General features: G+C 41.7%; 1 protein-coding gene across 4 annotated transcripts in view; it reads right to left on the reverse strand.

Moving 5' to 3' along the window:
* Positions 1–4,230: 4,230 nt before the first annotated feature.
* ACSF2 (acyl-CoA synthetase family member 2) overlaps positions 4,231–21,694 on the reverse strand; it is a 71,160-nt gene continuing 53,696 nt past the window's right edge. For all 4 annotated transcript variants that reach the window (XM_088133288.1, XM_088133291.1, XM_088133290.1 and 1 more), the window contains exons 11-16: positions 10,767–10,874; positions 10,450–10,601; positions 8,365–8,506; positions 8,044–8,154; positions 5,716–5,784; positions 4,231–4,473 (exon numbers count right to left, since the gene is read on the reverse strand). In XM_088133288.1, the coding sequence (XP_087989414.1) occupies positions 4,423–4,473; positions 5,716–5,784; positions 8,044–8,154; positions 8,365–8,506; positions 10,450–10,601; positions 10,767–10,874 (633 nt within the window). In that variant the 3' untranslated portion in view covers positions 4,231–4,422. The remainder of the gene's footprint in view (positions 4,474–5,715; positions 5,785–8,043; positions 8,155–8,364; positions 8,507–10,449; positions 10,602–10,766; positions 10,875–21,694) is intronic.

Here is a 21,694-nt window from a genome sequence, read left to right on the forward strand (position 1 = left end):
ATAGACAAGACTCCTGGCTGCATCTGCCGTTCGGAAGTTCCAGAAATGTGCTTTTCCCTTTTTATGACTTTACAGTCATGGATGTCAAATTTATGGATGGAATCAGTTGTGCCATGAGAGACACTAAGTTTTGTGAAAGTTGGTTGCAAATGTAAAGATCTATGTCTGTGGACTGAACCCACAACAGTGGAGGAAGAGGAACCATTTCCTCTGGCACTTTTTTTCTAACAATAAACAGCCTTGGATGTGGCTAGTTGAGCATGAGTCAAGCCTTTAGGAATCAGGGAAGTAGTACAGGGGACTAGACGGTATCGCTATTATGCTGTGCTGCTGCTGCTTCTGGATTGGCTCTGTGCCCAGGCAGACCCACCAAATCCTCTCTATTTGGCAGCGAAACTGGTTTATTACCTGCTCAGCTGTAGTTCAACAGGAAATGCCCCTTTTTTCAGGACAGGCTATAGAGAATGAGGGTGGTGGGCTGTATCACGTTTGCTTTGTCACACCTCTTGGCTTTGCGCTCTCCCCCTTCTGAGAAGTTTAGCCACTCAACTTCACCTTGATCATTCCTCTGCTGTTTTAAACCATGTCACCAATGAGCAGAGCACCAGTTTGGTTAGCTGTGGGGTACACTGGTTGCTTCATGTATTTTGACTTGAGCAACAGTGAGAATTGCCACAGATTGGCATAAATCTGTTTGGAGGATTTGGGAAATAAAGCGACAGTGGACCGTTAAACAATTTGTGTTCTTATCTGAATCACAAAATCTCCTCCTACTTTGAAAATCCCTTTTCAGTTTCACAAAGCAAACAAATGAAGAGGATGATCCTGGATCTGAATCATGTCTAGTTCTATCCTGAACAAATTGTCAGAGATAAGATTCAAATGTCCTAATTGAAATATCTATTTGAATTACTAAAAGGTAAGTACATTATAAGCTAATTATCTACCAACATCCCTATTATCTATCAGGGTACAGGTAGTCCTCGTTTAACGACTACAACTGGGACTGGCAATTCAGTTGTTAAGTGAAGCGATCGCTAAGTAAAACCGCAACTGGGCTTATTATCTTACTTCAGCTTTCCTTTGCTTTACAGACCTCAGAAGACTGTAAATGTGAGGATTCGTCTCAAAGTTACTTTTTCATCAGTGTCATAACTGCAAATGGTCGCTATTGCTAGTTGCTAAATGAGGACTACCTGTAAAAGCTTACTTCCCCGCTAGTTACTAGCCACAGTACAAACATGCCCTGGCAGCAACTTTTTCCTACTAAGTCCCCACAATGTTGCCTTCATTTCGTCTCCAGCCCATGCCTGGGACAGACTCCCATCAAAGGCAAGTGTACCAGTGCTGAAGTAGTATTCTCCCTCTTAAGTGTACACTATCAAATAGCAGCTGCAAGGTGTGTAAATTTCACCATGTTTTGCTACCCATTATGTCAGAAGCAAAGCCAGGTAGGATCAGAGTGTCACCTGTTCTAGATTGCATCAGGGATCCCCCACCCCGCCTTCCCTTCTGATCCCTGATCAGCCTTGTTTGCCACCACGCTGCTACTGTCTGCCTAAAGAAGTGAACAGAGCAGCACTTGAAACATAATAAAAAGGTTTCTCTGTCTCAGCAACCTTAAGATGTATGGACTTCAGCTCCCAGAATTGCTGAGAAACACTGTAATAAAAATAATTTGCCTATGCAAGATTTGGTGTAATAGTGAAAAGCTGTAACAGGCCAAAATAGCGTAACACTGAAATGACAGAATCAGTCCTCCCCCTCATGACTGTCCACAAGAATCTGGAAGTTAGAATTTATTGCCTACGTAAGAAAGGAAGGGGAGATAAATCATCAATTAAACTTCTGCTTGTGGTTTCCTTCACGGCTCCAGACTTTAAAAAAAAAAAAATTATTCAACTCAGTTTGCATCAGGAAGGAAGGTCAGAAGTGGAGCACAGAAAATAAGCATGTGCAGAAATTTGAATTTGAAAGGGAGAAAGTGATTCAGAACCTGCACTGGTGTCGTGTTCTCTTTAAAGCTGCCACCTGAGCTCAAGAAAAGAAACCTCCTTTAGGAATTGCAGGCAGGTACAATAAGTTTACCTGTGCATGCTCTGAGTCACTTCTTTCCTTCGATCTAGACTTCAGTCAGGAGTCTAGATATAAAGAAGTAGATTCTGCAATCAGGCTTGCCCCATTCCTGCTGCCGTATCATGACTGGTGGGTATTTTTCCCACTGATATTTGATAAAATGAAGAGGGAAGGCAGCAAAGCCGGAGGACTCAACCAACTGCTTTGCCTGTCAGGAAGTGCACACAAAAAATCAGAACAGAACCATTCAAAACTGAATCGGAAGAGGGCATGTTAGAGATTGGTCAAAGGGGCAATAAAATGTCGTGCTGGTATAGTTTTCTGCCAACTCAAATATGGGTAGATAGCACTTCAAATCAGTAGTGGGGAAAGGCCCATGTTCTCCCTGACAAACTACCATAAGCATTCTTAACTCTCCTGATTAATAGAAGTTTAAAGATAACATCAACACCACAGCACCACCACCACCACAGAAAAATTAATCTGCCCCCAGGGAATAGTGCATCACAAGGAACAATAATACAAGGGCGCAGAAAACCAGAAAATATGATGATTGATTGATTGATCTCTATCATCCATCCATCCATCCCTCCATCCCTCCATCCGTCCGTCCATCCCTCCATCCATCATCTATCTATCGATATATATATATATAGTACCAAAAGTCAGGCCACATAGATAGTTTCTTATATAAAATACATTCAATGTTCGAATTAGTTGTCATTTTCTTCTAAAAATTTCCTTACTCACTTTGATGCATGATCTTTGAACATTCCTAAGTACAGTAACATTTTCTCTGAAAAAAATAAAATTAATACAACATATCATGTTTGGCTATGGAGGTCTGACTTTTGATACACTTTGTGCACACGTGTGTATGGGTGTATACACACCCACACATATTTCAGTATTTCCTTCCAATAAATAACCTTTCTAACAGGTAAAGAATCTGTATGTTTATCTTTATTGTGCTGCATGATTATCCTGCAATAGCTTAAACCACATTTGCACAAGATGTTAGAAACAGATTTGTAAATGTTTGGCTTCATTCATTATGCTTTTATTTTAGTTCTTTCTCATTTTTTATGCAACGGGGTGGTTGAAGACTGGAAGAGTCACCGTAATAAGTGCTCCCAAAGTGCAGGAATTAGCAGGACAAAGGTCTCTGTGATCTGTTGGAATTTTGTCACAAGTGTACGATGGACAGATTCTATGGGAAAATATGTGGATGAAAGGTTTAAAATTTACACTGTGTTGTAATTTGAAGGAGAATTTTTATAAAATGATGTATAGATGGTATTTGTCACCAGAAAAATTATCAAAAATGTACAAAGGGGTTTTAAACGTATGTTGGAAATGTGAACAACAAGAAGGGACTTTTTATCATCTTTGGTGGATGTGTAATAAGGCTAAAAAATTTTGGACCCAAATTCATATATTAATTCAGAAGATCTTGAAGGTTCATATACAGTTAAAACTAGAGACTTTCCTTTTGGAGCTGATGGACAAACAATTAGAAAAAGTTCATGGACCTTTGTTTTTATATATAACTGCAGCTAGACTTTTATATGCTCAAAGGTGGAAAGACTCAGCATTACCCACGATGGAGGAATGGATGGTGAAGGTGATGGAGTTAGCTGAGATGGCAAAACTGACAGCTCTGCTTAGAGAAAAAATATTGACTAACTTTAATGCCAGTTGGAAGCCCCTTTTGGACTTTTTGCAGAAGACAGAAAAAAATGAAATTATGATTTACGGATTTGATGATTAGTCAAAATAATAGGTTATACAAAATATGTATGTTAAGATGTAGTTCTAGAGTAAGAGGTTACTATATGATTTATCTATATCTGCTGTAAGAAGTCAAAAGTTATTCTTTTTGTAATTTTTTCTTTCCTCCCTTTTCTTTACTTTCCATCACTTTTGTGTTCTTTATTTCTAATTCTCTTGTTCTCTACCTCTCTTTTATTAGTTCTTGTTTGCTTTTATCTTTATGCTTTTTATAACTTAATAAAGTTCTTATTAAAAAAAAAAGTATATGATGGACAGATTCTCATGATCACCATTAGCCCAAACCATCCTTTCTTATGATCATCCTTTATCTTCTCTTGCCACAGAGTTCATTACACAAAGCTATCTCTGTTAAAGAAATACTGCATTTTTATTTTTCTAAATTTTTATTTTAGAAAAAGCACACTATTTTAAGCAAACTTGACTTGGTGATCAGCAGACTAATGCTTCTTAAGGCAGGCTGGTGATCCCTCTCAGCATCTTAAATGTTTGGAACTAAAAGAAGCTGGCAGACAGCATGTTCGTTTTGAGATCTCTTACGCTGCCTCCTCCTGTTCAAAGTTGAAGATGTTTCTCCATCCGCTCTCTCAGTTTGTATTTCTGAATCTACATTTGCAACACAAAGGATGGAATAAAAGAGGACCAGATTATATACATATATAATTGAAGATTTAAAGAGCAAAACAAATCTTCATGTATTTCTTCCCAAGACTTCTCTCTTCATACCTTCTCCTTATCACTGATCATCTTCAACTCTGGCCCAAGTCAAACATTCTCTGAAGTAGACAGACATCCCTATCAATACCACCGGACTAAAATAGCGGCAGCATTTTAAAGCAGTAACCAAGCTCCTGTTTGATTCCAAAACACCAGAGGTGGCTGTCATTCTATCTCTTCCCAAACACTGTACTTCACACAAAACTATCATATTAATGATTGCATTGGGAGGGGGATTCAAAGTGTCATCCGTGCTGACATTGAGCAGCTCTGCTACTACTTCGCATGCTGCTGGAGTCTTAGGGTGGTGGGAACCGTCCGGCCCATGGCAGTAGGTCCTCACTTCAACACACCTCCCAGCCCATCCCTGAACCTTGTGATAGGGCCAGTCTTGATAACTGTATCAGCCACTATGCACAAGCACATAGTCGTGGTTTCATTAGACTATCAGAGCTGGATGACAGAGGTGGCCAGTAGATGGCAGCAAAGAGTTAGTGTTTCCTCCTGTTTTACATCCAAGTTTAAATACAGCTCCTCTTTTCTGCTCTTTCAGCACAAACATGACCTCCCCTCCAATGCCTCTACATATTTCCCATTTCTCATCTTGGTGGCCATCACAGTAACCCAACATTCTGACGCTGAAATCATTGATCATATTTGTCACTCTGGTCAGACGATTCCTATCTTTATATTCCTATAATGGCTTCTTGACTTGTTCTGGTCCAGTTTTTATTTCAAAATTCTTCAAGGCGTTCTTCTCTTTTTTCCTGTTATACTTGCCTATAAACTTTGTTCCTCCAGCTCCACCGGTTTTCTACTCCCTTTGCTTTTCTCTCTTGTTGCTCCATGTGCTTCTTCCAATACACAAATAATGTCACCCCTTATGCTTCTTTCCAACCCCTCTTCAGGCCCAACTCTTCATGAATTTCTTGGCTCAAACTCCTTCGTACTATAGCTTACTTTAACCTTCCCTGAAATTAATTACTTACCTGTTGATCACTACTTGTAGTTCCCTCGGCTTCCTGTATTGTTCCCTCACATCAAATTTTAGATTTAAGCATTTGGGACAGGGATATGGCTTACTGTACTCAGCCAAGGGCTATGCATCAAAAAATAGGAGCCTTGACTCACCTTGCCTGAGACAGTGAGTGGGAAATCCTTCACGAACACTATGTATCGAGGAATCTTGAAATGAGCAATCTGTGATTTAAAAAAAGCTCAGAGTGTCAGAATCTGTTTTGGCTTGCTTGTTATTCCATGTTACTAGCAGATGGACTCTAAACTAAATGTCTCTCAAAACTTCAGTGAAAGCTCAGAGTCATGGCTGATAGGTCAGAGCTTCCTACCAATACGCCTGCTACAGTCTATACTCTTTCACAATCTTATAGAACCGCAATGCCATATGCAAGTCATTTGCATGCTTGTCCTGGTGGCAGCTTGAATGGTGTTCTGCTGGTTGTTGAACACCCATTTCTCCTCCCAGGGACGGCCTCCATGAGAAACCTGTCATGGTCCCTCAAACCAGTTTGGGGTGGGGTGGGGGCTTACTGGGATATTTCTGAAGTAGGCCCTGAATCAAATCCTGTTGGAACAGCAGTTGATGTTGGAACATTAGTTTGTGCTTGGACTGACTTGGTCTGCCTGACACAGCTCACTGTGTGTGAGAGATTAGTTGGGACCATGCTTCCTTACTCTGGAAACCAAGCACATGCAACATGAAGGGGCAATAAGAGGTGGAAGGTTTTGCTGTTCTGCCACTTCTGGCTGCATCTTCAAAGACTACAGAAAGTACCACTCAGTGAAGGAGAGACCTGGAGACTGGTTTTCAGTCTGTGAGGATATTTATTTAGCCAATACATCTCAAGAGGGATATCAAAGAGTTGGAGAAGGTACAGCAAAGGGGAACCAAAGTGATCAGCAGGCTTGGACACCGACCCTATGAAAACAAGAGGCAACTGTAGCAGCTGTTTAACTTAGAGAGGAAATATAATTGAGGATTATAAAATTATGCATGGTGAAGAAAGGGCAAACAGGAAGAGTTTTTCCCCCTCTCCCATAATACTAGAACTAGAGGCCACCTAATAAAACTCACTAGTAAAACTAGTAAGAGGAAATATTTCTTTATGCAGTGTGCCATCAACTTCTGGAATACATTGCCACAAGATAGAGAGTTGGCTCTAATTTAGATGGCTTCAGAAGGGGACTAGACAAATTCCTAGGGGACAGTCTATCAATGACTATTAACTGTGCCATCTCCGGGCACAGGAACAATCTGTACAGAGCGACAATGGGACAGGAGGGCTGCTTTGATATCCTATTTGTGGGCTTCTTGGATGCATCATGTAAGCCATTGTGTGAGACAAATTCTGGCTAGATGGACCCAGACCTGATCCAGCAGGGCTATTCTCACATTCTCATGTTTCTAAAGTAGCCACTGAGAATCTTTTGACATTCCTTCCATTTCAGAGCTGTTCCAACCAGATTGATTATTTATTTATTTATATTTATTTATTATTAAATTTGTATGTCACCCATTTCCCCCCAATGGGTGACTCTGGGCGGCTCACAGTTAAAATCAAAAACCCCATCAACAGTTAACCCCCCCCATAAATAATTAAAATAAATTAATCCATTAAAAATCAAGTATAAAAAACAAACCCTGTACATAAATACTAAAAACATTCAAGATGACGGGGTGGGGGTGCAAGGTCAATGACCCCACAAGCCACCTCCACTGGTGCGAGCCCCCATCCGGCCCCCAGTCCTTCTGGCACAGCCAGGATTTCACCCCTTTCCTGAAGGCCATGAAAGTGGGGGCACACCAGACCTCGGGAGGCAGATTGTTCCATAGGGCGGGGGCCACAGCAGAAAAGGCCCTGTGCCTAGACCCCACCAGTCAAAATTCCTTGACTGGTGGGGTCTGCAACATGTCCCTTCTGTTCAACCGAGTGGGACAGGCTGAAGTAACCGGGGCGAGACGGCTCCTCAGATAACCTGGTCCTGTGCCATGAAGGGCTTTAAAGGTGATGACCAACACCTTGAATTGGACCCGGAAGCAAACTGGCAACCAATGCATCTCGCGTAATATATGCCATATGGAGCTAAAAATAATGGTCACTAGTAAGCATGTGTTATGCTGTAGGCTAGGAATGAAAAAAGCTGTCATTTACTGAGTCAGACCATTAGGCTATCTTGCTACTATCACTGAAGTTGATTAGCAGCTGCTTTCCATGGCTTCAAGCATTTTCAAAACCTAGGAGGAGATACTGGGGACTGAACTGGGGGTACAGAACGCATGCTCTGCCATTGAGTTATGGCTGCTACCTTAACTACTGACTCCATCTGAAATTTGATTTCTCTCTCTTTCTCTCTCTCTTACTCTCTTTCTCTCTTTTTAGTTGCCAGGGGAAGGTATAGAGGAGGAAGGCAGTTCAAATCCGTCCATCTGGTGGTACTTACCTTTCCTTTGCAAAATGCCTTGATTTCTTCTGCCGTGCATTCCTCTCCAGCTTTCACTCTGATAGAGGCACAGATCTCTTCTCCCATTCGGTCATCTTTTACACCAACTACCTGAATGGATGGAGGGAGAGATTGAGCTCCAGTAGGACTATTGATTAGGTTTCTTTTCTTGAGACTTATCTGGCTCCATCGTTTCTCTGAAGGACATATATGGTGTCTATTACAGAATGTGAGATACCTGAAATAATTTTAGATATTAAATATCTAAACAAGTAGCAGAGTTTGATGCCTTCTCAAACTCTACCTCACTGTTCCTCTCACCTGTACTTCTTGAATTTTAGGATGGGTGTGTAGAAATTGTTCAAGCTCTGCTGGATATATGTTCTCCCCTCCTCGAATAATCATGTCTTTGCAGCGACCTACAATCTTGCAGTAGCCATACTCATTGAGGATAGCAATGTCCCTGAAATGAGATTATAGTTATTCCATCCTAATTCTACAGGCCACCAGATTTCCTACTTAGAAGTTTTGTATTTTCAATTTATTTGTTATAGTACAAATATTTACTATATTGTAAATTCTTGCACAGATGGGAGGCAGTATGTAGACCTCTGTGAATTCTGTTTCAGATAAGTGGAAATAATTTTAACCCTACAGGACACACATGATAGGTGGTTGCAACTACATCCATTCAAATGCATCTGAAGCCTTACACACACACACTGAGATTTTATTCCTTTACCCGCCTCATCCTTCCTTGTAATCCTAAGCAAGGTTCCAAGGTGATCCTCCTCCTTCCACTCATTGGCCCATTGCAGATTGCTGAATTCCTGCTGCCTTTAACAACAAAAAATCAATAGTCTGGTCATCAGCAGCTGCTTGTTACTTGCCACTAATGGCAATAGGAAGCCAGCTCTCTGTTTTCTGCCAGCCAGGATTGGGCTGATAGTGAAAAAAGTAGGTGGGACTGCTCTTGGCTTTGTGGGCTACACTTTTTGTTGCAAAACACTTAACAGTGCTGTCATTTTTGTATGGTTCATTATCTACATAATCTGGTCTGATGCCAATACGAACAGGTTTATATGGGAGGAAGTGATCTCTCAGACATGCTAGCCTTACACTTTAGAGTAAATGCAGCATTTTGAATTGGGCCTGGGAATGAACTGAAGGCCAGCAAATGTGAGACAGTTGTAATGTAACTTGGAAAGCACTGGAAATCAATTCATCTTTCCAGAAAAGGATACCATCTGGAACACCAGCCAGAGCTGAGCAAAGCATACCTGGCCATACTAGCCTCTGAGCATCCAGAAGCAATGCTGAATGTAGGAACGGTGCCAAGCTTTGTGTCTGATAGAGAGGTTAGTATGTATTCCCATTTCCAAATGAGTTAATCTGTTAACAGATTTTCTGAATTGTGTGTCTGCTGTTAGCCCGCATTCAATCCATTATTGTATCCGGACAACAATTCAGAACATGTTCAGCTAACTTGGTATTGGTTGAAAAGTAAGATAGTGCTGGGAATCATGCATATATCACAAAATAACCCTAGAACTTCCAGCAGTTGGATGTAAATATAAAAGATTATAAAGAATAATCAGTACCCTCTTTGAGGGGAAGATGAGAAGACCATCACTTGGTCCAGGCAGACAGTGATAGAGAGAAAAAGTGTGCTGGACCATCTCTCTATCTGCTTGCTGGCTTGTTAGTTGTGGACAAGAGCTTCCTTGCAGAAACAAAATAAAAGAGAGCCTTGGGATGGATGGATGGATGGATGGATGGATGGATGGATGGATGGATGGATGGACAGGTGTGCGTGTGTAGTGTATGTGTGTGTATACATACATACATACATACATACATATATATAATATGTATGTACACACACACACATGCATACGTACATACATCATATGGGACAATGCCATATGTTCATGAAGTCTGTTGTTTATGAATATTGGAGTAAGTCAATCACCTGGCATTTATCATGGGATAGTTATTCAGTCCTCTTCATCCACAGAGTATTCTACCCATTGATAGAACCCATTAGATTAAAGACTGTCTGTTTCTCCAACTTTCTCCAACTGTGTTAACGTTAAATAAAGATTTTGAAAATCTTTGTTTCTGTCTATAAAACCATGAGCGTACACATTTTTAGTGAACAGAATAACAATTATGGTTTTGTGTATGCATTCCCATTCCTTTCACCTGAAAAGGCCTTTCTTGACTAAATGTTTTAACCAACAAATTAAGTATTTATTTCCTATTTGAGGTGGGGCTGAGGCAGGGAGTGAGCTCTGGCTGGTGAATGTGGGGAGTCTCTGGCAAATAATTTGATGGGTCTCTGTGGACCACACTTTCAGAATAACTGGACCTATCCAATGAACCAATGGCTTCCTGTCGACTTACCCAGTCTTGTACCACTTCTCATCATTCAACACTTCACTAGTTTTGTTGGGGTCTGCCCAATATCCCAGCATGACACAGTAACCTCGAACCTGAAGTTCTCCTGGGCTGTTCAATGGGAGGACTTCCCCTGTATTAGGATCCTCAATTTTGGCCTGTAATGCAGAGGAAAGCAAAGCCTTAAGAACTGGGAGATGCTAGGAGAAGCGGGGAGAACTGAGATGATTAGGAAGACAATGTGTACAGTACAGGCTTGGGAGGGGTCCAGCTGGAAACTGTGAAGGGGTGATACCAGAAGACGTGGCAAAGGGATCAGTCACCTCTGTGTGTGGGAAAATGCATCCTACGGTCTCTGTCTTCTGCGCAATGTTGTCTTGAGGGAAACCCATGAAGGTGACTGGGCTATTCTCAGTTGTTCCATAAGCAACCTGCAAACCATAAAAGAAGGAAACACTGGTGAGACTGAGAAACAAATCCAGCTAAGAGGAAATCCCAAAAAATCAGCAACAAAGCTTCCATCTACAGACAGAACTCCATCAGGGCAGCTGTAAAAACTTTTCAGGGCTGTGTGTTTCATTCTTGCCTCAATACAGTAGAGTCTCGCTTATCCGACATAAACGGGTCGGCAGAACTTCGGATAACCGAAACTGTCGGATAACACACAGTAACGACTGAGTGCAGTAAAAAAAACAAAAAACAAAACCCCGATCCGCTGTGCCTGTTGCAATCGATTTTTGCGTTGCGGCGCCACCGTCAGGAGCAACAAGAAAGAGTACACTCGCAAACAAGCGGCACACTTTTCTTGTCGTCGATTTATGCATGTTGTGTTTTTTTTAGGGATGTCGGATAAGACGGAATGTCGGATAAGCGAAGGTCGGTTAAACGAGACTCTACATGTCATATGATATATGAAGCATATGCATCAGATATAATATGTAAGGAGAAATTGCTTTTTGAAACTTACGGGCATTTTAAAAGCTCTTCATTTTAATACCGTAGTGATTAGCTGCTTAAAAGAAGATTGAAAAATGTTATGAAGGAAGTTTATCCTTAACTATTTCCTGAGAACCTGGACATTTGGTCCTGATACTGAGGCAAATGCATATTTCTTTCACTAATTAGTCAAATTAGGAAATGATTTTGTAGAAAACATGCTTTGCAATACCAGTGCTCTAGGTACAATCTGCATATGGTACATTTAGCCACTTGGAACGGGTTGCCGAAGCATTCTATGGGAGATAACCTTCCTAGGTATTACATCTGTTCACCGTCCACGGACATGTTTGGGGATCCCAGAAAACCTCTCACTCTTTGAATCTGTTTAAGTAATAGAGTTTGCTTTACTAAAAGTAAAAGGCAATAATTGTGCAGGTTTTGTGTGCTTTTCCACCTGCCGTTATACTCAATGGCAAGCATTCTCTGTGGGGCCTCCCACGGAACAGCCTGCCCCTCAAGGCAAGGATGGTCCCTACTTTCATAGCCTTCTGGAAATTGGTCAAAATCTGGCTCTTCTGGTTCTGCCCATATTAGTTTTAATTGTCAAGTTTACATTATTTATTGTCCCTGTAAACCGCCTGAAGTCTGTTAAGGATTGAAGCAAATAAATCAAAATATGGCTTGAGCAAAAATAAATAACCCAAAATATTAGTTTAATTTGTACTTTTCATGATACCATCACTGTTTGGATTGCTGCAGAATGTAATTCTTTGCAAGGACTAAAAAGGAGTCGATGGTGCCAAAGGATTAAAGGCTTGGGGAATAAAAAGAGAGTGATTGCTACCCCTCTTTGCTCTGGCACCCACTAGACATGTTTGATTGTCTGTGGTGGGAAAGAAAATTATGGACTAGAGAGGGATTTAGATGTGTTGGGCCTGATGCAAATAGGAATAGATTGGGAAGTGCTGCCAAGGGAATCGTATGCACTCCTGGAACCCAGTGCAGAAGTCTCTCTGTTTTGGATGGGCTGGCAGAGTTAGCATAACAGAGTAACGAAAAACCACGGATGTGTTTTTGCCTTCTCTGCAATTGCCTTCTGCGCAATGGAAGGCAGAGGACTAGTGTGAGCAAAGTATTTTAGCCCAGGTTTCTGCCACAGACTAAGTGACATGCAGAAATCTTAAGAATGTATGTCCACTTTTCTACAGAGCAGTTTATTTGTATTGATAACTACTTCTTGGGGCATTCCAAGCCCCTGCCTAAACGAGGAAAAAGAAACACTTTAATATAATTACTTGATTCTAAACCCTATATATAACATATTTCACTAATATTGTGTACACACTGGCCAGTGTGAGCCTATGGTACAGAATGTGTTCAGAACAGGATGAAGAAAACATGTTTGCTTGTAGTCTCAGAGAGTGGCAATTTGGAAAGTGGGATCTTGACTTAGTGAGCAGATCTGGCAATCAAGATGACTGGATTCTATTCCTGGCTCTGCCACTCCATGTTTGTGTGGGAATAAAATACTTCCATATATATCTAGGCATAATTTATTCCTGATGGTGCTGGAAATACAGCACATACTTGTTCCTCAGTAGGAATAGCTTCCAATCTGCCTGTGGCCCAAACCCATCACAAAAGCAGAGGTACTTCAAAGCTATTGGTTGAGAAAGTAAGGAGGGCCTTATCTAGGGCTCATGGCCAGAAGACAGCAGTGGCCCCAAAGTGACAAATGTGACAGTGGCACGTATAAGGCTATTCTTCTGCAAGAGTTCAAATCAGCTTTCAAAGTCAACAATTAGTTTGCCTAGACTGGAAATGCATACCCACTGAGATAGTGATGGGCATATAATAAAAGGAGTTCTATTTCAAGATGGAAAGAAAGAGGCAAGGTTGCCAGAGATATAGATACAGATTGGAAGGTTAGTATGGTTTAGCATTAGAACGCAAGTAGGGATATCCAGGTTCTACCCTCAGCCTTGGAAGCTCACTGGCTGAGTTTGGATCAATTACCATCTTTCACTTGGGTAACCGTGGCAGGGATAACATTGGAGGCCAGACTACTACGTATGCCATCTCGAGCTCTTAGAAGAAATGCTGAAACTAGTGATCAATCAAATAAATTAAAAAATGCAAGTTGTACTAATACATTATCACCACTTCAGAGCTTTGATCAAGAAAAAGTAATAAGGTAAACAGAGGGGCAGACAACCTCTTTGCTCACAACCCAGACATACAGAAGATACCCCAGCTGACACACCCACACACACACACACACACACAGAGCCACTATTCAGTAGTAGAGTGAATACTTGGATCAAGATGTGAATTAAGGGGATGAAAGAAAGGTAATTTCAGTGAAGTTTCTTCAAAGCTTTAAGTGGAATAGAGAGAAATTACTGGATGATAAGATTTCTATCACACTGATTAGCAAGTCATCAGCAGTACATGGAAACGTGGCATGTTCGTATTACAAAGGGTTGTGCTACCCCTACTGGCTACAAAGCAGAAGACAGTCTTTATTACTAGGCCTACATGCTAGTTCGACACAAATGATATTTATATTCAAAGCCATGTTTAAGTTCAGTTAAAAAAAACTAGGGAAAAATGAAACAACATTGACTTAAGAGAAAAGGGTGGAACTGGCCAGAAAACAAGAATAATTTTTGGACTTCAAAGGCTATGTAAAAAACAGAGGGGAATAAAATAATAAACCAAAGGAAGTATTTAAGAGAGATGGAGCCAGCTACCAAACCTTGTCTCATCTTGCCCTCTGGGATGGATTTAATTATCTCTCTAATAATATTGGGTATTTGTCTAGACTTGAAACACCAATGTTCTTTCCAGTCTTCCCTTGGCAATCTCTTCCCACTTTCCCCAACAACCTTGTCCTCATTTGCTTGAAATCAACTGGCTTACAGCTCAGTCTGTTCTTTGGGACTATTTGCCAGGCCCCTAAGGGCCACAAGTCTCCCTCTGCCCTAAATTTGGAAGGGCCAAGTTGACTTTTTTAGGCTCAATGCCTTTTAGGCTCAGCAGCACTCAATTTCTGCAAAGTAAAAGTAGCAGGACTCAAACCTGCAAGATATTCCATCTGCAAGAGAAGCCCTTCACCCTAATATCACTGGAAAAATATGCTGCAGATACCGCATTGTAAGGAAAAATCCATTACACAAGTTCAGGGGAATTTTCCATTTTTACTGTTGTTTCTTTGTGTGATCCACAGCTGAGCAAAAGCTCTGCACTTAAATAGTCTCTGCGTTTAAACTTTTGTTGGATCCTGAGATCCAGAAATGTATAATTAACAATACTTTCAGATATAATGTTCATTCATTCCATGATATCGGAGTATATCGTGGAGTAAATCTATAATCAAAGTAACACTACAGTATTGCTGTTTACTTGGAAGTTTGCATTTTAACATGTTCTGAAGAAGAAAGCAAAGAATTCTACTATGTGTCTTTCTATCCAGTTGTAAGATTTAAGCTGCAGAAAGAACCTAAAAAGCACTCTGGTGGAGCAAACCAACAACCCATATACTGCAGGACGGTGTTCCATCATGAGATGAATCCTCCACAAACGTCTCTTAATCTCCTATGCAAACAATCTAGAAGGTGGTTATCACCACATCTTGTGACAATCAGATGTTATGAATTAATTCAGGTTTATATGAAGAAATATTTTCTGTTTCCTCTGGATATACTGCATTTCAGCAGGTGACCTACATTTGTAGTATAACCAGAAAGGAAAAGGATTTCCTCCTCCACCCCCTTACTTCGTCCCATGCATATGTTTAATAAGCTCTACCTCAGCTTTCTTGTCCACTTTCCTGTACCTTGCAATGTTTTACCCTTCATCAGAGGGAAAGGTGATGGAACCTCGCTCACCAGCATCATTTTTGGGTGGCTGGGTTAAGTGGTGCACTGGAATTGGCTTGTATTGATTGTTAAATTTTCAGGAATCTTGTGAGCCAGTTAAGAACAGAGCTGAGCCCTGAGCCTTAGTGTGCTGATCAGTGGCTCCATGGCTAGCGGTGTGGCATGGCAGCGGCAATGGAGTCAGCAGAACCAGTTCTTAAACACTGGCTGGGTTCATACAACACATTAGGCTAGGCTAAAATGGGTTTATGGGAAATCCAGTTATTAGCCAGTTACATGACTCAAGCCATCATCTTATGCAGAATATGGTATGAGTATAGCGTCTTATACAAACACGGCAATGGGGTTTTCTTAACTTGGATTCAAGATTCAGGATGTTGTGAGAGCCAAGTTCCCACAAATCGGAAACTGCTCCCTCATCCAGCCAGGCCAGACCACTGAAAGCCAACCCCCTGCTATTTTTCTGTCTTGGTGGCTTGGAGCATAATCTTCTTTCCAGAATGAGTAGCATTTTTGTGGCTCATAAGCCTTTCTCCTGTTCTGCTTGAGTTTTAGAAATGATGCCTGGCAGCCACCACAGACATTAACTGGCTGTTTTATCAAGGCTTTAAAAATGTTTTGCCTAATAATGAATCCATTTGTCTGAAACTGGGAGGAAGACAAGCAATTATAGGGAGGGTAGGGCAGGAACATGTCTTTGCCAAATGGGCAGTAAGACTCAGAAAGACAGAAAAATCAACTGAGAGGAAGAAGTTCTGGAACTAGAGCAACCTTACCCTAACTTACCTTACCATACCAATGTGTGAGACTACAGCTCCCAGAATTAGGAGCCCTTGAAGCTGTTGTCTTGTACCAAGTGAAACCAATGGTCCCACTCATGTTGCATTGCTGTGCTGCCTGCTGGGGTCCTTATCCCCCCCAAAACTGTTTTGACTCATGGACATCAAAAAGTTGCCCATTCTTTTTTTTTTTTTTAATACTGATTGGCAGTGGCTCCCTAGATTTTCAAACTGGAGTCCTTTTAAGCCAGGAAGCCAGGACTGAACCTGAAACTTTTTGTGCACCACACAAATTCTGCATTGATCACTTCTTCCCAGGTCCTTATGGGGTTTCAACACATCTGGAAGGCACGAAGTTGAGGTGGCTGGACTAGAATGTGAATAATTTCAGATTCTAGTGTCCCATAATAGTGAACTAGTGAAAGAAGTGCCATTAAAAGTGGGTAATCCAGTAATACAGATATTAAGAGCCACTGATCCTTTGTATCATGTTAGGCAAAGATCCGCACTGTTCAAGCTAACACTAATGAAAGTCATTTTTAAAAAGGTGGAGTAATACGGACAATCTACACCTAAACTAGTATGTCCAAAACAACCTTGAGCTCCAGTGCCACTGCAAACACTCTAATTCTATATTTATGATGTAGCCATCTGTTTATTGCACAAGGGCCCCCGTAGAGAGACAAATGGAAATTCAAACTTCATAAATTATTAGCCACATGATTCACGTTTTCTAGAGTAATAGATGTTTACAAACTGTTCATTGATTAAGAAAGAGAAGTTTGTGGGACAGTCCTACCTGTCCTGAGATGTCCTCCTATTTTGGGCCCCACAGGATGTCTAAACCAAAGTACTGAACAGAGATCCAGTAAAGTGTGGGATTTGTTGCCCTGAAGGAGAGAGCTTATGGACAATGAAGTCATTGTCACTTACTGACCCCATGCTACCTGGAAGGCTCTGGCAGGAACTATGAAAACCATGATGTTGTGAGAATCACTGACTGCTCTTTTGCCAGTTCTTACTCATCACCAGTAAAGAACTGTGAACTGTGTGGCGTGCAAACTTAAATCCTGCCAAAGTGCCACAAAGAAGTTCAGACACAAACACAAGAGAGTTCAAAGGCCCTTCCTCAAGTCAAAACCAACTCTGAGGCCCAACCTTCTGCAAAGCATATTGCCGAGGTAAAAGGAGAGCTCAGGAAAATAATGTCTTTTTGGCTGAGGCATTTATATGGAAATGAGATTCACAGCCAGCTGGATGCTCATGGTCACCTTGTTTCAGCTTAGAGTCCTTCACATATATATTCTGAATGGAAGGTGAATGGTTATAGATTAATTCTTTCAGCTCCAGAGAGTACAGCAGGGACACCACAATCTTTGTTTCTAGATCTGTAGTTTTTACCTTGCGGAATAAAAATCAAACCACCATAAGTAGATGAAAACTGCTTAGCTCTCCATTGTTCCCTAAATAAATGCTGTCTGAATAATAACTTTACGATGCACACATATCTGTGGTATTTTGTTACTTTGCCAAGTTCTTTTGCATATATTTTGTAATAATCTCATTGTAGGATTCCAGTTGGCTGCCATGAGCTGCGGCCGGAATGCCCTTTCACCTCTGGCCATTGGTTATTTTGTCCTGGGCTACTGGGCTGTCTGCCCTCTTCTGAAGGGACATGGATGGGTAGGTCTCTTTTGGCTTTACAACCACATGGAACAGTGAATGGTTGCCAGCTGGTTCACCCCTGGGGCTCAAGCAGTGTAAGGCTGCAGTGCCTGAAAGCTACTCAGCTACAAGAATGTCCTTTCTGTTGGCCATTGTGACGATGTCAGAGATGTCCCATTTTAGCCCTGCTTAGCATACCATCATTGACTGATTCATATATTGCCTTTAAACTTAGGTCTCTCTTGGGGAGGATTTTATCTGCTCCTTCCAAACAGGGCATCCACAGCCTTCCCCTTCCTCTCAATCTATTCACTCTTCCTTCATATAACTGTTTTGCAATTTTATCCTCATTCATTCTCTCTGTATGACCAAACCACTTAAACCTATGTCTTTCAGTTGGCCAGTCACTTTTGTATTCAGTCTACATTCATTCAGTGCCCATTCTTTCTTGATCCTATCTCTTTCTGTTTTACCATATACACTTAAGTAACCCTTTCAATTGCGTTCAAATTTATGTAATATTTCTCCAGACATATCCAACTCTCTCTCCTACCTCTGCTTCTTTTTTGCACTTTATATAATGTTGCTTGCCTAAAAAAGAATAACATAGTGGATAAGTATGTATCGTGTATTCATGCCACTGAATTTCAGCACCACATTCTGAGACAGGAAGATGTGGATCCTGCAAAAATGGGTATGTGGACCAATATGAGATCTCCAACTGCCCATCCCAGAAATAATTTATCCACAATTTTCAAATATTGTTGTAAATATTCCAAGATTGATCCTCTACTGAATGGCCTACGCCAGCCTTCCTCAACCTTTGTACCCTGAAGGAACCCTTGAAATAATGTTCAGGTCTCAGGGAACCCCTGCATAAAAAAGACGGCAAATAGGAAAATTCACAATACAATTCACCTCTAGCCTACACAATCTACATTTTACAATGTTTACAACAACAGCAAAGCAGCAGGCCCACAGCTGCTGAGTATAAAATATTTCCACCACTGCAAGAGTTAGCACTGCACAGCATGTGAAGTTAAAAAAACATTTTTTAAAAATCACAATTTTTCCCAAAACCCCAGTTAAGAAAGGCTGGCCTTCATACTGATAATAGCTGAAAGTGATGAAAATGACAATTTTGCCTTCTAAAAAATAATAGTTGGACATGGCTTTGTTTATTAATCTATAAAGAAAATGCTCCATATACCCTGCTCTTACATCACCCATTGGACCAAAAGGGAACCGCACAGGAATGGAAAAACCCTGTCCTGCGTCTTCCTGAAGGTATGAAAAATGCCAGGCTAAGGGGAGAAGTACTTTTATTCCTCTCACCTCAACCTTTACAAAGACATCTGGGTACCTTGCATCTTTCACCTGAGCAATCTCATACAGCACAAAAGTCCGCACACTGAAGATCAGTGCAATAAAACCACATCGGGTGGTTGAGAGAAAACCAACAATCTGGATGCTGAATTGGACCTCATGAGGATTAAGATTTATGAAGTACCAAGGGAGGATCTGGAAAATCTGTCAGAGGGTTGGAGTTCAAAGAACCATCAACAATGAAGAGTTTAAAAGCACAGCAAGCCAGAACCTCAGTGGAGGTTAAGTATATTCCAGACTGGAAGACAGAGATGAAGTACACCACAGAGTGCAAACCAAAAGCTGGCAGAAAAACAGTAAATAGACCATAAGAGCTAATGATTCCAAAAAGGGATGAAGAAAAAACATAGGGCATGTCACAAAGGTGAGGCTTAGAGCAAGCAAGAGGATAAGTAGCTCAGGGTTTTTGAGTTACACATGGAGGTAATCATACAAATGACATCCAAGTGGGGTTTTTTTACCTCCCCAGCTCCCTGCCTCTGGGGGTGAGAGACTTGACTTCTGAGAGATTTAGAAATATTACATAGCTCCTTTCCTTTCATTAAAAGCAGCCCAGTATTATGCCCTCAAATTCACAAACATACTCCAAATGAAATAACTTCCTGTTTGTTCAAAGGATCCTTTGAAATACACCTCTGCAAAACACAACCACGGCCACCATCGGCCAGTTTGCATAACACTGTACAACGCGGCCCCAGTGACATCTCTCAACAATGGAAAAAACCAGACATCTCTGCACACAGTCCAGCCTCTGTGCCCTAAGCCAGTCCTTGGATCCTCTCCCTTTATTGAGAGTGTCTCACCTCTGTAAACAGCTCAGTCAGCTCGGCTTTTGTAGCCCGCTTTGGTAGGGAAGCCTCCACAAGCTCACAGTTGTATCTCCACAGTGGCCAGCAGTTTGCTACAGTCAATCTTTGGCTGGAGGCTTGCCCAAAATGTTCCATCTCCAGCCTCCACCCTCTGCTGCTCCTTAGTCTTTCTCCTTCCCTGCCAACACCTACAAAGCCCCAAGGGGGGGGGGGGACCCAGGGGACTTTGATTTCTTCATTTTGTCCATGTCATCATTATTCATCTCTAGTGGGCCTGGCATCCATTCCTCTCACTGTATTTCTTTTTTGAGTGCCTGCTCACTGGACTGAAAACAGCCCATTATGGTAACTTCTTGCCTTTTCAGACTATAATATGGGGGGAAACATACTGTGTCCCATTCTTTGCTTCCACATATAACTAGAGAAACTATATATCAAATAAATGGAAATAAAGGAATCATACTTCTCCTCTCTTCCTACTCTAGAGAGCAAGCTAAGAAGATAGTCAATCAATAGGAGCAAATTACTGTTATTAGTCAGTAGGTACATATGAAAGAAAGGACAAGAGACTAAAATCATAAAGCAAAAGAAGAGGTAAAATGGATAAAAAGGGAAAGGAAAGTAATGGAAAATAACAGAGGGAATTAATCAGCCCCATAAACTACTCCCAAAGGTCTGGAGTTCTCCTGAGGAGAACTGTAGTGTTTTATCAGCTTGTGTTCCTTCTACAAGTTAGAATGAAGTTACATTTCTATCAGCTGATCTCCAAGCCCTGCCACCCAAGAATGCTAAGCTTGATGCAACACATTTCACAGCACTTTACAAAAATACCATTATAGTAGTTCTTACATTTCCACTCTGAATGGTAGACTAGTTTTATTACTCCCACCCTGCAGATTGAGGGACAGGTGATTGAAGCTGGGAGCTTAGCTTGTCTAAAATGCTCTAGGAAGTCTACCATTAAGACGTGATATGAATTACTGACTTTGCAGTAGAACAGACAATCTGTGACATCCTCCAGCCACCCCTACCTCACCAGCAGGCATCCAAGCCACTCCCTCATCTTTCCCTCAATGCCCACAGCCATTAAGAGATTTCAAATTTCAGCCTTGGTTCCAACGCAGCTGATCGCCGCTTGCCCGTCAGGCCTTGCTGCCAGCCAATTGGGCACAGGGGCCAAAGGGAGGTGGGAAAGAGGTTGGGGATTGCTTGCTTCCTTCCTTGCTTCCCTCCCTCCCTCCCTTTCCACATATAATATAGGCTTGTGCCATTTACCCTCCACTCCTGATCCTTAGGAGAGCCCCAGTGAAGCCTCCTCCTCCTCCCACTCAGCTGACCAGCGGAACTGCCTGCCACTTTGCTGGGGTGAGGTGGAACAAAGGGAACTGTGGACTGTGAGGAAAACTGTACCCCCACTCCCCTTTCTGGCATGTTCCCAAGGGCTCCCTCCCTTGAGGGAGGAAGAGGGCTCACCCGTTGACCACCAGCTCCCCCCAGCCAGCCCTACCTCACCAGTGGGCATCCAAGTCGCTCTCTCATCCTTCCCTCAATGCCCACAGCCATTAAGAGATTTCAAATTTTGACCTTGTTTCCAAAGCAGCCAATCACCCCTTACCCGTTGGGCCTTGCTGCTAGCTGATAGGGTGCAGGGGACAGAGGGAAGCAGGAAAGAGGTTGGGGATATGCCCATGACAATCACATGACCTGGGCTGACCACGGTGGTGCAGCAGCACAGTAATACTGAAGCAGACAGAAATTCCCCAAATTTCAATCCCATGGGAGCAATGGGTCC

The sequence above is a fragment of the Python bivittatus genome, unplaced genomic scaffold, assembly GCF_059951505.1.
Source record: "Python bivittatus isolate LINGU-HERP-01145 unplaced genomic scaffold, Pbiv_v1 ctg000080_np1212, whole genome shotgun sequence".
In the NCBI taxonomy this organism is placed as follows: domain Eukaryota; kingdom Metazoa; phylum Chordata; class Lepidosauria; order Squamata; family Pythonidae; genus Python; species Python bivittatus.